The sequence below is a fragment of the Apostichopus japonicus genome, chromosome 20, assembly GCF_037975245.1.
Source record: "Apostichopus japonicus isolate 1M-3 chromosome 20, ASM3797524v1, whole genome shotgun sequence".
NCBI lineage: Eukaryota > Metazoa > Echinodermata > Holothuroidea > Aspidochirotida > Stichopodidae > Apostichopus > Apostichopus japonicus.
In genome coordinates this window covers 17740456-17756949 of record NC_092580.1, presented here as the reverse complement: position 1 = coordinate 17756949, position 16494 = coordinate 17740456, and the positions used below count along the sequence as shown (strand labels likewise).

The following is a 16494-nucleotide window of genomic DNA, read 5'->3' as shown; positions in this document are numbered from 1 at the left end:
AGAGGAATTGTTAGAGCAAATGCGACGAAGACGTAGTGCTTGACTGTAGGCAATTCCAGACTTGCAGTGACGGGGATGGCAGCTTGAAGAATGGAGATACTGGTGTGTGTCTGTGGGCTTGGTGTATAAGTCTGTGGAGAGAGAACCGTGTTCCTTGCGAACAGTCACATCGAGAAAGTTAACCTGTTGGTGAGAGTAATCAGAGGTGAATTTGATGGTGCTGTGGAAAGAATTGATATGTTTTTGTCCCCTCTGTTACTGTAACTTGTCATTTAGCCTCTGAAGAAGATCCTGCTAGGATCGAAACGTCAGGCCAACTCTGTAACTAGACGACATACATCAATCTTGGAGTGACTCGAACGCGGGACCTTATGATTGAAAGGCACCGGCATTAACCATTGAGCTAACACTCCTATATATATATATATATATATATATATATATATATATATATATATATATATATATATATATATATATATATATACAAACACTATAGGGGCACCTATACCACAGAAAAAGCCATGAAGAATAATATCACAGACAAAGGCTGCTATCTGGATAGGAAACAAAACCATATTATTTCCAATTCAAGATGTGATAGTTACAAGCCTGATGTTACAATAAGTGAATGAACTGGATGTCTCTCCTGTTCAAACCTTTACCCATGGAAACAATGCTAGGAATCCATTAAACTATCTTGCAAGTTAGTCTGTTGGTTCAATTTTCCTCGTCTTGTTGTCTTAACTTTTTGTCAAACTGCAATGGATCGTGCCGTTGAGACGAGGTGGAAGATCAACTTAAACTGAAATAAACACAAACAAGAAAAGAAAAAAATAGTTAGAAGCAGAAAAATGCATGATAAAGAAGAATATGTAGGAAATGAGCTCTTTTGGTACAGTATGTGGTACTAGCAGGATAATGTAGTACAAACATTGCATTATAAGATTCTGATGTTAAATTCATATTTCTTAATAATAGACAGAAGTTAACTGCTGCAGTTTATCCACATAACTTTCATACTGAAAGATAAATGTCAGAAGGTCAAAAAAGATGGACATATAGATTACACAAAATACTTTACTACAAAATGGTCTAAGCGAGGATTAAAAGTCAAAATGTTGAATTTCTTTTGAAATTCAATAACTTGAGGTTTTTAATGATGACATCAGATGAAACTGGGGTGTGATCCTCCGTGAGCAAGCTACTGTGGGTTAATTCAGACTGGCACTCCCAAGCATAGAGAGGATTATACAGGGACTGTCACCAACTGAAGGTGTGGAATGCTCCTTTTGGAAGAGCAAAGGTCTGAATGCTAAAATGCATGGTTCAATTCATGTTCTAGTCAATAATCTTTCAAAGTATTTATTGTTATGTGAGGAAAAGAAGGCAATGTTAGTGCCGAAGAATCGTGTAATTGACATAAGACTGATTCCTTTGTGTCCATTGTGTCGGTCCCCTCTGGGCAAGACAACTTCTGATTGGCTAACTAAAGTCTGGAGTACAAACGGTGAGCTCATTATATAGAAAAGCATGAAAAGATCCCATGCCTTTGAGATGTACAGCAAAACTATCTTCTCATGGTGAAGAAAGTAACTACTGTCAGCCAATCACAATGCTGGATTTGGTCATAAGATAATACAAACCAATCAGAATGCAGCAACATTTATAAACACTTCTTAGAAATCCATAGACGGCAAAATTGAAATGGCTAATCTGCATAATGTATTTATGATATAGTCAAAGGTCAATCATTTAGGAGATATATGTGATAAAACAGGGCAACGAAAAAGAAAATCAAAAGTACAGTTTCTTTTTACTATAAAAGCCTTTACGGTGGAAAATGACTAACTAGAAATACAATTTAATTTTTTCACCTAATTTTGCTTCAATACTTAACAATTACAGCTCTGTAACTTACTTTTGTTTTAGAACAATTTCTACCTTGGATGTTGATGTCATGTCTTGGTGGTGTTGGTCTGTCGTAGCTTTAGTTTTGCAAACTCTGGTTTTAAGGCTTCCTCCTCACTCTCTGAAATGCCATCCTTAGCCATTTGCTGTCTGTTTTCCTCCTGAAAAAAAGCAACAAGAGACATGACAGAGAAATTACAACAACAACAACAAAAACACAATGAAAAATAAATAAATATAGATAATTTGGCTGTAAATAAAATATCCAAATAAATAAAATATAATGCCCAAAAATAAGCCCCTTCATCAGCAGAATGAAATCATGAAATTTCAAGTTTAGATTAAGAGTATAAATACACAATTCTTGCAAGTAAGCCTGATAAATATATGAAAGAGAGCAACATTTGTCAAAGTTACTTTACCGCAGCTTCACATTTTGAATATTTGGAGCAAATTGTAAAGTTTTTGAAGTTAAGTTAAAGTTAATTGTAAAATTACATTACTATTCTAGGCTCCAATAATCCCTACTTAATCGTCACATGAACCTAGCGTTCTTTGGCGAAAAAGGAGAAGTTTCGCACAGAGTCATCAATGTGTCCCCTCATTTTGCTCAGACATGACAACATTATTTAGTCATATCTTTATGAAACTTTTTTTATCCTATGAGTATCCTATCGATATAAAGCACTCTAAAACTCAAATTTTTTTAATATTCTACATGGAGGGGGTGGGGTGGGCAAGCTGGGATGAGGGAGAAGTTTGAACTATTTAATTGCCCTACTTTTCTAATCGATTTTCTTCAAAATTTGCTTATGATGCAAGTGATGCCATTAATTTCCCAGTCTTCTATGTAAATAAATCAAAACGAGATCAAGCATATGTAATTCGGAGACATAGTCCCCCTCTGGGGTTATTTGATTATATTGCCTTCTCAATAATCTAGCCAATATTAGCGATATTGAGTCATCAGTCTATATCAATACATGGTATGTGCCAAGATAATTCACAATGACTCCATTTATCAAATACTTAGCCAGTGACTCATAACCTTGTTCATGCCTCACTACTTGGAGATTATACAGAATGAGATACATGTTCTTCTTGACAAAGGATCACTTTCGGGGAGTTTTAAACATTATCACATGTGAATTGCTTGTAATAGTGGTGATTTATATCACTGCATTTAGAACTGAGGTTGACTAAGATCAGAAAGACACCCCCTCCCCCAAAAAACGGGGGAAATGTACATAAAATCCCCCAAAACGTGACATAAAACTGCAAAATCACAAAGGGTTTAATCAATAGCATACAAGTTTGCAAGATGGGATGATCTTTTTTAAGTCCAGAGTCGTTTGTAAAGAGTCCTTACGCTCATCTCGGTATTTTTGAGATATTATATTAATTCATCAAAAGTTGAAATATTGTACTACTTCCATTCATCATCGTCATTTCTTCGAGGACATCCTGCCTAATTATGCATACACAAATCATGAATATTTATAGATGTGAGTCATAAATCGTTTGAGTTTTATTCTTTAGATGCAGTTGAATGTATCTGTCGTTCCAAAAAATGAAAGGTCTTTCGAACTGAAAGTAGCTGAGTGCACATCCTAATCATACTAAACACAGGGAAATACATTAAAATCTTCACATCATTTCTGAAGATTGCTACACCAAGCAGGTGGTTGCATCTCTCAGAAAAAGAAAAATGACTGTTGAAAGGTTTCCTAGGATTTAAGATCAGCACAGCTGAACTTTTTGCCACTTCTAAAATGGGGTATTTCCCACCAATTCTCACCACGAGAAACACGGTTTCCACTGCAAATGGGTCTGTAGATATACACTGAGCCGAGTTTCAGGAGTATAAACAATATATTATGATTAAAAAAGACCAAGTTTTGAGAATCTCAGTTGCTCAAAATTACATTCGATTCAGTAGATCTTTCATTATACGTTAAAAAGTTGTCTCTTTGTCATATTTCATATCTGCGCACATTCTCCCTTTGCTCGACACTCGTGTTTAATACCACTTATGTGTCCTAAAGGGTCTACAGAAGGACAAGTAAAGTATGCTTCACCGAGTAGTTTTGTCTCTTAAGTCTTTGGCATCATGCTTGAGATCTTGTGATAAGGTTTTTTCAATGAAAATCTAAACTGAGGCACTTCTAGGTAGAGTTGTCCTGATATTATGCTCTTTGGGAAAACCATTTTTCCCAGGAAAACCCAATTTGCAAAATTTTTTCTTTTTCTTACTTTCTCTAACAATTCTTGTCTCTCCATCAGTTTTATCTCCATGCTTGTTCTTCGTGATTCCTGCCATTTTTCCGCCTCTTTCTTCTTCCCGGCTATCTGTCGATCTCGGAAAACTTTCTTCAGCTCGGGTTTATCTAGTACTTTTCTGCCGCTAAACGTGAGCAAAGAGAGATTTAACATGTCGACAAATTTCGATTGATGTGAAGTCATGGCGATTGGCAAATATCCTATACGGAGAGTCGTGTGCGACAATAATCCTAGACATAACGGAAGTAATACAGGCAATGGGAAAAGAGATAACAGAGTTCTCCCAGAAATGGAGCTGGTCTGCAGGGTGTACATGACTCATATCAAAACACATTGAGTCTTGTACAACTACATATGAAGCAACAATAACAAACACTCCTGCACACTATAACCATATGAAAGCTACCCACACCCTCCTGTAAAATTCTCATGTACATGCTGGTAAAATGTCATAACTTTTACCAATTCTTTAATATTTTCATAAATAACTGGCAAAGCTAAGGAAAAACAATTTTGGCATTTCAGAAAATATACAGAACAATGCAGGGCATTGTCTCCAGTGTACACTAACGATTCCATGCAATTTTATGAAAAATAAATTAAATCTTATAACCATTGTAGTGATGTTATGGTCATCTCTCGATCTGCTTTACACCTTTAAGAATTTTATATACAACTTTCTTTCAATAAAACATACATACATATATTACATACATATATTAACTACATATATTTATTTCTTTATAATTACAATTATAAAGATAAATATAAATCATTTATTTATTATTATACAAGTCAATAATAAACTGAAAAATGACTGGGAGATTTTGAACAAGGGTATTAAACTGCAATCCAGAGGTCACTCAGTTCGAATCATGTCCATAGCCATTAATTACTTTTTCCAATTTGCTTTATATCATCACCTTGCCTTCAAATTTGCCAGAAAGTTATATTGGAGTTACGTAGTCTACAGACGAAAATTAATTTAAATAAAAACAAAGGTAAGACATAAATCGTCAAATTTCTACCTTTGTTTCAGTTCTCTGTGAAGATTCATCATCTCCTTGGACTGGATGACTGGATTGACGAGAGGTTTCGGTTTGATAAGGTTTGCCTCGTCATCTTCATCTGGGATCGGGATTCTCTCTCCTTCTGGATGGGCGGTGGAGATATTCACTGAAACAAATAAAAAATAATAAAAAAAAACTAGTAATTCAAGTGAAAAACAAATGGGTTTTTCTTAAGCAAAGTTACCTGAGATACATTAGTGCCTGGGCAGGAAAACCAAACAACTTAATCTATTCTCAACCCCCCCCCCCCCAAAAAAAAAACAAAGCCTCAAAAGGTCCTTTTGGCTGGATTACTAGATAGCCCCTTCAAACTCAACTCAAATAAACGAAATATCATACTTTGGAGAAATATTACTATAATTAGTAATTTATTCAAATCTTACCAGCACATCTTCCCGAGTGTGAAAGAGACCTCATATTGTATATTCAAGCAGAGTGCTTAACACCTGACCTTCTACTTCTATTAATATTAAAATCACCTTGAATAGTTTGTTCCACAATAATTGTTATTTTGTTATGGAAATTTCCAAAAATTATTGAACTTTAAATTTAAATTTATTGGTTTGAAACCAATAAATTTCCAACTTGGCATTTACTTTAATAACTAGGAATGCTTGGGCTGAATTTATTACCACACAGAGCTTATAAATCTCATAGAAAACCAAACTAAGTAGTCCTAAAACCTTATAATGGCCCACCAAAGTAGACTAAAATAAACTAGAAACACGATTTTAACATGGATTTAATACTTATAATACATACTCTTATTTCTGTCGATTCTCGTACAAGGTACAGTAACGTGTCACAATATCAAGCATTGCCGACCCTTTCATTAGATAATCTAAATCGTTTCCTTTGGGAAATGTGACAACAATCAGGCCGAAAAGACGACAACAAATAGTTCCTTTGAAAACATACTCCAGGAACTAATCAATAAACCAAGGAGGAAAAGAGTTTAAAGTGCCTCAAAGAATGGTCTGTCAAAGATCAATGTCTTTTCTTATCAACGCGTCTGCCCTACAACTTAGGGACGGAAGATATGAAACTTGTTGATAGAATCCATCCATTATCCAGCAATCCCTCTAGAGGCAGACATCACTTATAAATTAATATGCATGGGTAAAGCTATATGCAGCATCCTAAAGCATCAGACACTCGGGAAACTATCCCGCAAGAATGACACATAAATTGTTGTCATGTTTTGAGTGCACACTCAAACTGTTAGACTTGTCCAAGTCTTCTGCTTGACACTCACCCTTGAAATGCTATCAACATTTATATTTACATTTGTTTTCACATGGCACCTGTGTTTTGCATGACATGGATTGAAAATGTTTGCATTAGTCCATATGAGCCACATTATATTTATATTACACTGGAGTTCCTCAGTGTATGTAGCTTAAAAAGATATTTGTAGTAAACAAACATGATTCTAGGATTTAAAACTCTAATGAGGGGATTCATAGGGTCAGTACTTATAATCAAGGTTGGTGATTTGCTGTTAATCTTTTTATTAAAAATAAAAATCATAATTATTTGATTTAAATCATATGCATGTTTGTATTTCAACCAAGTTATTTTTATACCTTGAATCTTATTTTACATGATTATATGTTCAAAATTTTAATGTGGTTTACTCACTTAAAAGTCTAATGGTTGTGTTTTGAATATAATTAAAGACAATGGCTATTTAATTGATAACAAAATTTAACTTTGACCCACTGATTGGCAACACATCTTTCATAGCACAAAGGAACATTATCATTGTTGTCATCCTTTAAACACACCATCCCTTGCTTGCTTCAACGTGTTACATTCATTTAGTTTGAAATTATTCACAGAATATTCGTTTATATTGAAATTATTCACAGAATATATTCATCAGGTGGTGATGGATGTCCATGATGAGTGACATAACACCCATTTACCCAAATCCTCATCCACTCCTCCATTCTCCCAATAATCCCCTCTTCCATCCTCCCCACCCCTAAACCATCCTACCAATAATCCCATCCTCCCCACTAATCCCATCCTATCCCTAATCCCATATTATCCCTAACCTAATCCTATTCCTAACCCCATCCTACTACCCCTAATTCCATCTTATCTCTACCCCAATCCTACCCCTAACCCCATCTTATCCCTAACCCAATCCTATCCCTAATCCCATCTTATCCCAAACCCAATCCTATTCTAATCCCACCCTAGTACCCCTAATTCCATCTTATCCCTACCTCAATCCTTCCCCTAACCCAATCTTATCCCTAACCCAATCTTATCCATAACCCAATCTTACTCATATCCCCAGCTAAGCCCCTCCTCCTTTGACCTCTTCTTAGTGCAGTCAACAATTCTAAGTCTATAACTTTAATACATATTATACAAATATCGTACACATGAAAAGGTCATAAATGAGTAATGTGGATGTGATATCACACACAACACGAGCACTTTATGTCACTTCATTTCATTTATGAACAACTGGACTTCAACCCTGAGAGTTTTCCAGCCTATCATACAGTCAATGTTTGGACAGTATATGGTTTACCCTAAGTTACACAGTTGCTGCTCTGGCTCAGTTTTATTCTCTCCACACTACAGTAGTATATATATCACCGCAGTGGACTGTTTAAAGCAGCACTGTGGGTTAGTAACAGTAGTTTATTGCCATATATACACTAAACCTAATGTAGTGTTGTCTACAAAAATAACTTTCATTGATTAAACTTTTACAACCCTTTAACGGTTTCATTTTAAGTATTAATATTAATAACCATTAAATTGTAAATATTTCACGATTCAATGTCTGCAACACAAAACAATAACGTTCCAGTGAAGAGAATGATTTTCAGTTTTGAGCTGTATAACTTTCACAATTTTTAGATGTTTGTATGATTATTTTAATTGAAACCATGATTAAGTGAGTATACTATTATGTGCATTGCAATGGAATAAGAGACAGAGAGAGAGAGAGAGGGAAAGGGGCAGAAAAAATGCAGAAAAATTCCCCTCAATATGATACTTGAACGAAAACACACTACTAACATTATGATACTTCATGTTCAAATAAGATATACAGCATTATATCATATTATTATTTTTCAGTATTAAGGAGTTGTTTTATGCCACCCATTTGGGGTCCAACCTATTATAGTTTGATGTCCTTATCAACATGAAGATCACAAAGCTAGACCCCCCCCCCTCCCAAACTTCTAGAATCTCTTTAATAAATATTTAACGCATTTTCAACCACAACGCATCGTCATTCTTTGGCTAACGAGTTCCTTTACGCAACATGGTACTGTTTAACTCTATTAACTAGGCCAAAAATTTGGTCAACATCCTGAATACAGAAGAAACTTTAGGAAGAACTTTAACCACAGAGATTAGAAGACCAACCTAGTTTCTATTCCTTTATATTATGGGCGAGAAAAACTTTGAGAAAAACTCAAACATCGATCAGAGTAGCTATTGATGAAATGGCAGTAAATACAATATACCATTAACCACCTAAAGACTGTATTTCTCATAGTCTATACAAATATATGTAAGTCTGTCGGTTTTGAGGTGTTCTTGCAATTAAGGAAATTCTCTGCAGAACGAATGAGTGCTTATATACCTTCTGTGGTTTGCATTAAAATATTGAGGAAATGAGCCGAACATACCATGTTAATAATTTACAGAGTAAAGGCGAGACTTGAATTTGTGTCAACTGTAAAATGCTTCTGGGTACATGTACTTTCCATCCGTTCAACTCAGAGGAGATCTTTATAACCTGAGTAATTTGCCAAGTTCTTTTAAAACCCAAGATGTAGAAAGAGGATTAGACAAACCTAAGAATAGTAGGACAGAGGGCCAGTCTCAGATGTATGTAACTCACTGTGGGAATCATAGTGTAGCAATGTTACCCTAAAATGTTCACTACAGCATTTGTTCAAGAGAACTCACTGTCTCAATACACACAAGGCCTTTTAGAAAAAAAAATAAACTACAGTTTATTGTTGAATGTTGGATGGGACTTATTTCCAAAAATTTCAAGACTAACTTCACTTCCAAAAATACTGAAATGTTGCAATCGTACGAGGATGACAGGTTCATTTAGATGTCATCTTCGATGAGATAATGTTCAACTGGTCCATTAGTAGCGGCAATACGAGAACACACCAAATGTATAACGATAAAATGTAAACAGACCTGCTGTTAGTATTGACGAACTGAGAGATAAAATCCAAACGATTGCATCATGAATAAACAGAATGTGATTCTCATTATGCGAGTGCTCACTAGATTATCTCTTTGCAATCAAAAATGTTGCTGAATTATTTATCTTCGATTTAAGAAGACTCTGGAGTGATTCATGAACAGTTGCAAATACTGTACATGGCACGGTAAAAGTACAGTTGAACTTTTATTAGGAGATGATGAATGTTAGCATCCATGATTGCCTGACATATGTTTACAAATACTGTGGGGTATAAGATTGTCACAACTAATGGGAAATTTCTCTCTTGAAAATGTTAAAGCTTCAAGGAGTGCCTGAAAAGTGTTTACAAATACTGTGAAATATAAGATTGTCACAAGCTAATAGGATACTTCTCTCAAATTTTCAAGCTTCAGGAGTGCCTGACGAATGTTTACAAATACTGTGAGGTATAATGTAGTCACCAGCTAATGGAAAATGTCTCCAATTTTCAAGCTTCATGGAGTGCCTGACGAATGTTTACAAATACTGTGAGATATAATGTTGTCACCAGCTAATGGGAAATGTCTCAAATGTTAAAGCTTCATGGAGTGCCTGACAAATGTTTACAAATTACTGTGAGGTATAATGTTGTCACCAACTAATGTGGTACCTGAATTGTCTTCAAATATTACAGATTGAAGCTAGGGAGCCTGACAATTGTTTACAAGTACTGTGAGGGGGCTGGCATAATGTTACTGCAAGCTACAATAATGTGGTATCTAAACAATGTCTTTGAATGTATGAAGTTTCAAGGAGTGCCCAAAAAACGTTTACAAATTACTCTGAGGCATAATGTTGTCACAAGCTCTAATTTGAAAATTAAGCTGAGAGTTATAAAAGTCTAAATGCTACTGAAGTATTGCCTAACCTACACTATAGATTATAGCACATTAAGTATGGTATACCCATTCAATGTAACAAGGATATTTTTGTTTGTTTTATATGAAACTTAGAAACTTGTAGATTAACTGGACGAAAGCCTAATCTGTTATGAGACACCATCAAGGCAATGATGTAATCCCTGTTAAACTCAAAGAATCAAGATCATCTGAAATAAACTACTTTTAAAGATGGGGTGTGTGTATTGGGATATAACAAGTGACAACACAAGTATTACATTGCATAATGTTTCAACCGTATCTAAGGCAGTGGCAACATGAACCACACCATATTGAAACAATTTAAGTTGTAAACCATTTTATACTTCATTAAAGTTAGCCAAACTTTACAACCTCCCCTCCTTCCCCATGAAAAAGACAACTATTCTTGCCACTGGATATCGTTGTCTATTAGGAAGAATTAATAAAATTATTTGAGATCAACATCAAATTCCATCTGCATGCAGGTGATCAATATTAATGAGATTTAAATATTGCCTCTCTTTTTGTTTTGTAGTATGTAAGCAACCTTCCCTTTTCACTTTGAAACAATTTTTTTATGAAATTCAATATTTTAACAATCAAATAAAATACACCATTTCACGTTGTACTATACATTCACAAACAGCTTACTTAAACCGATGTGTCCTGAATGTGCGCCTTGTCACTAAATTACTCCGAAGTATCAAGGCAAAAATGTAATCCCCATTCAACTCAAAGAATCAAGATCATCTGAAATAAACTACTTTTAAAGATGGTGTGTGTATATGAACTGACAAGTGACAACACAAGTATTACATTGGGTATCAATGCATTATGTGTCAACTGTATCTAAGGCAGTGGCAACATGAACCACACCAGACTGAAACATTTAAGTTGTAAACCATTTTATACTTTATTAAAGTTAGTCAAACTTCCTCCCCTCCCTCCCCATGAAAAGGTTAACTATTCTTGCCACTGGATATTGTTGTCTATTAGGAAGAATTCAAAAAACTATTTGAGATCAACGTCAAGTTCCATCTGCATGAAGATACTCAAAGTTGAATGAGATTTAAATATTGCTCCTCTTTTTGTTTTGTAGTATGTAAGCAACCTTCCCTTTTCTATTTGAAACAAAAACAAATTATGAAATACAATATTTGGATGATCAAATAAAATAACACCATTTCACATTGTAATATACATTCACAAACAGCGTACTTAAAACGATGTGTCCTGAATGTTTCGCCTTGTCACTAAACGAGAGCTAAATTATTCCAAAGTAAACTCTGTGTTACTCACCAATGCTCAGCCTAGAGGCTAGAAATTTCTCAATGATACATCATTCAAACAAATAAAGAAGGAAAAGAACTTGAAAGAAAGTTGAAAACTTACTAGCTTTAAGATTGTAAAGAAACCCCAATACAAACAGGCAGCCACAATCTCTTTCATTGATATTTACAGTCCAATAGCTCTCGAATGACGACGACAACAATATAAAGAATCTGTATTACTCTACACAAGGACGATGTTCCCACAGGGGCATTATCATTGTTTGAGTTCCAGTAGCCAGTTTCCTGTTTCAAACCCTGACGCATTTCCTAGACTTTTCTCTTTTCGTTGGTGGAAGTAAAGGGATCCATTAAAAGACCAAGTAAATCTATCTGAAAGCCATGTCATACGGCAGTGTTTAATTGGAAATATTAGCAAGGGCCATATTTATAGAAGGTCACGGTTGCTATTGTTAAACTGTGTCACATCCAGGAAAAATCTCAACCAAGCACAAATTTACCGCATCATGTTTACAGGTAACTAATAGAAACCAAAAGTACACCCAACCAAAGGTGTCTTTTTTTTTTTTTTTTTGTATTCTAATTATTTTTGGCTTTTTTTGACTGAAACTAAATTTTTACCAGAATCTACTGGCAAATACCTTAAGTTTTAAAGCATTTAGAATGTGTCTGAGTTGACTTGTTTCAATTGTTAATCCTTTGCTAAACGGCTAATTCATGTAGAAATGAAGCAGCTGATCAGAATCATATGATTCAGTTGAATATATCAAAACTGAAAGAGGTGAGCATTGACATGGTTTTCAAACCTGTTACGCAATGTTACAGCAAGCAGAAAATGAAGATATCCGTCTAAATTTATACTTTTATGAGAAATGATGTTTGAAAGACTTTAACTGCAGTATATTTTGTGGTATTTGTAATAATTTTAGAGCAAATTAAATCTTAGCATCCTGATGAAATCTTCAATCAATTCCCACATGCTATTGTTGACAGGACAAATTTGTTATGGTCATCCGGTCGCCCAAGACGACCAAATTTCTGTTTGGACAACCAGCAGATGAACAGTTGTTTACTGTATATCAACGTCAGATTGCATTGTTACTTTAAAATACCCACAAATAGGTCAAACGATTAATTGGTATCACCCCAAAGCTTGTGTGCGATTCAACAACCTTCCCATATCTCGTAAAGTGTATGTTTTGGTCACTGTTAATTTTTCGGACAACCAAATTTGCTGTTCCGACAACCAAAATGTCAGGCCTCATGTTGTTCGAGGGTACAACCAGAAAAAAAACCTTACGAATTTGCCCTGTTAAGGTCATTCATTTAAGGTTTATATGTTGTGTACCGATGGTGAACATGGGGAAACCAAACAAACTCAAAGTTGTTCTTCTTACAATGAATATATATATTCCGCATAAACAATGCTTTAATTTTATACTGAGTGAAACACAGGGAGTGATGTGATGAAAAGTGTATTGCAGATATATAATGTGAATTTGAAAATGAAAAATGCAGTATTAGGATGGTGTCTCATCTTAGAATTTCTTTTTCTTTAATTCCGAAAGTACTGTGTGAAAATTGTAAAGTGCAACTACCTCAGTGCCACTCAACACCTACCTAATGCACCACTCGTGCCACTATACTCATAGAATAATGTCATGAAGAACCAATGATTGGATTCCTTGCCATATGCTCAGGTCCTGATTTATAACGGCAAGAATGAATGAATGACTGGACTTACTCTGATGGTGATATGGTTTGCCATTAGCGGTGAACGTTTCTTCATCTAAATCATAGTCTGGAGGGGGTGGGCTTAATAATGGTGGAGATGGTACTGTGAAATGAAATGCAGGCATTGACAGCATATGAGAATTTCAACATTTTATTCCCTTATCTACTTCTGAAATGAAAGATATGGGTAATATCACTTTCGATGAATAAGATATATAACATAATGCATAACTTTATATTCTAAAACAAAAAGCTTCCATTATGGATGGTGGGGAAGGGGGGGGCATTAAGAAAATGGTCGGTAACTTTCTGCGAATGTAGAAAAAGGAGCTCTTTATGGTTACAAAATGGCCACTTTATGGAGCTTGCAAAACTGAGAGTAATGAATTCTCTCTATAATTTGAAAATAGGGAAGTGCTGAGTTGAGAAAATAGCAGAAGTCATCCAAGATGAAAAATACTCTTTCTATCAAAAAATAATAAATAAATATGTAAATCATGGACATGAAATGTGTTGGGAGAGGAATTGAACAATATAGCTTATAACAGCTAGCATGAGCTATAACAGCTAGCATGAGCTTATAACAGCTAGCATGAGCTTATAACAGCTAGCATGAGCTGAAACATGTTGCGAAAAGTTTGTATTTAAAGAAGCTTTTAGTGCTTTGGTGTACAGCAGGTTTAAAATTTCAAAATTATTAGCTAATCCTTGAGAGGATTGTTTGGAAGTGTTTTGGCAACACTGAGATGAAACCTAATTTGGTTCAACAAGGAAACAACAATGATTAATTGACAAAAGTACAAGTTTAACGAGCAATTCAAATAACTTTCATATCAATATTTCAGTATTGCAAAATGTCCATGACTCCTATTATACTTTAGATGCATTGGAGCCAAAGACTATTTGAACTGCAAGTACAATATGTCTATATTGTCCATTTTCCTTTGGTGAGAACTTTCGAAATATGGTTTTCTCTAACAAAAATAAGCAACTAGAATTTAAAATCTAATAACAACCTATAATTATACTTTCAGGCTTTCAATATTCTTGAAAGTCTTTAAAAAAGAGCATGCAACAAACACAAGTTCCTAGGAAATTGACAAGAAAGAGGAATTATTCTAATATAACTCAATTTGGGTTATTACTCAAACACAAGCACACACAAAAAATAAAAAATATATTTATAAATAGCAGCGTTCTATTTACCTCATTATTGGATTTTTTATCGATATTGTAATAATATAAGTAAACAGGCAATGAAGATGGAGACAAAAATAACCAAATGATTTCAAAATTTGTCACCAAATTTTAGGAGTTTCTATTTCTTGGTTATTCTTACTAACAAAATGACTGACCGCACATCTAGAGATAAATGTGACCAAAATTATTCAAAGTATTAAATTTGTTACCAAATGTTTGATACTTCCAAAGAACCTGACTGACTTACTGAAAATAAATTCTGTTGTTTGCATACAAGCTTTTATTTAAAAATCTCAATCCTTCCTTAATCTTGCCCACCTCTCCCCCCCCCCCTCCCAACACCTTTTGTTTCCATCAGAACACTTGGATTAGCAAAGAACAAAAGTATTATGACATATACCAGCCCATCTCTACGGTGATCACCTAATTGGGATGATTAAAGGTACAGGTAAAGGAAAATTAAGATTGAGAGCAGAATTATAAACAATAGGACCATCACATCTTTCTGCATTCTAATTGATCAGAAAGCCTCTTGTTTTCAAGCACTGTAGGAAACGTTGTAGCCAATGGATCATGCCCCAAGTGTAAGGGGGGGGGAGAGGGGGGAGATTTGGAAATGTGTGGCTAGCAGGACCAGGTTAGAAAGGTAACTTCACAATTCATGATGGTCACAAATCTTATGACATAAATTATACACAACACATCTGCCGAATTTTAGTTCAGTTTCTTTTTGACCCCTTTTTTCACATTCCATGCACAAAAGAAAGCCCAATTCACACACTATGGTGTCCCTCAAATTCAATATTTGTTCTTCATAGGTGTTACCCAGCTTTTGTTCAAGTGAAAACACTTCAGTATTAGTTTTATAGACTACAGGCCTTCCAACCTTACAGTATGTAGTAACAGAAAAGAACATCAAACTTTGGCCAGTATAAAAGTCAATTTTCTTCATTTTATGACGTCGCTCTTTATCTTGGCACGAGACCCGATATGTTACAATCAATATCTCGAGGAAAAGTGACATGAGGGGTGCGTTAGCCGGGTATGACAATATTATAAATGCTATCCTTTATGCGCAACCATGTCTCCAGGTCTTCCACGTGGATCAAATCTAGATGTCACTCTTCATGGTCAATATTCGAGGGTCAACACTTGCAATGCAAACAATGTACTGACTGTAAAATCAAATCATCTGGGAAGGGCGATATGAAGCATATGATTTGACCCATTGTATCGGCATATTGTTTAAACAGTTAACTACATAGCTAAACTCAAGATCGAGTGAACCATTCTAATTAGAGATAAAGCAGGCATGCTAAGAAGATTCAGACAAGTTTCCTGGTTCATTTACCCACTGTGTCATACTTGACACTTTTGAATAAAGGTGGAGTCTAGCTTTTCAATTTTGAAAGTTAAATTCGATTAGAGATGCGACTTTCTCTTATCACCTCCTTGACTAGACACTTGAAGCAATATTTTTCTCCAAGTACATGATGGAATAGTCTTGACAAGTCTCAGCTGACAATAATCTGGTAACTAACGAGTATCTGGCACCGACCAAACGCTAGCTGGATCATTTTGCCCATAGATATTCGTACAATTTTTCAGATGTCTCTTTTCACAAATGTAAGGTCGAAGAGGTCACTGACAAACTAATGGGTATAGAGTCAGGATGCAAGGTATGAGTTTTCACAAAGAGATCCATATCACTTGTGAGGGCAAGTAAACCAAATAGCCTCAGAAAAAAGAAAAGGAATTTTAGTATTATCAACTACAGAATTTCTATAAGCGTTAAAAAAAATAACTCATTGAGATACTGCAGTGCGCTACATCATGGAGACTATGAGCTATTAGGCATATAAGCATAGCATATTAGGTATTTGAAAGCAGCTTACATTCATAAGAAG

At 35.0% G+C, this 16494-nt stretch overlaps 1 protein-coding gene across 7 annotated transcripts in view; it reads right to left on the bottom strand.

The window, feature by feature from the left end:
- Nucleotides 1–320: 320 nt before the first annotated feature.
- The window catches only part of LOC139961444 (uncharacterized), a 55268-nt gene continuing 39094 nt past the window's right edge, over nt 321–16494 (bottom strand). For 4 of the 7 annotated variants that reach the window (XM_071960613.1, XM_071960616.1, XM_071960618.1 and 1 more), the window contains 5 exons: nt 13398–13490; nt 5220–5367; nt 4165–4315; nt 1922–2072; nt 321–805 (listed from right to left, as the gene is read on the bottom strand). In XM_071960613.1, the coding sequence (XP_071816714.1) occupies nt 1959–2072; nt 4165–4315; nt 5220–5367; nt 13398–13490 (506 nt within the window). In that variant the 3' untranslated portion in view covers nt 321–805; nt 1922–1958. The remainder of the gene's footprint in view (nt 806–1921; nt 2073–4164; nt 4316–5219; nt 5368–13397; nt 13491–16494) is intronic. The other 3 variants (XM_071960617.1, XM_071960620.1, XM_071960615.1) reach the window with 2 other exon arrangements.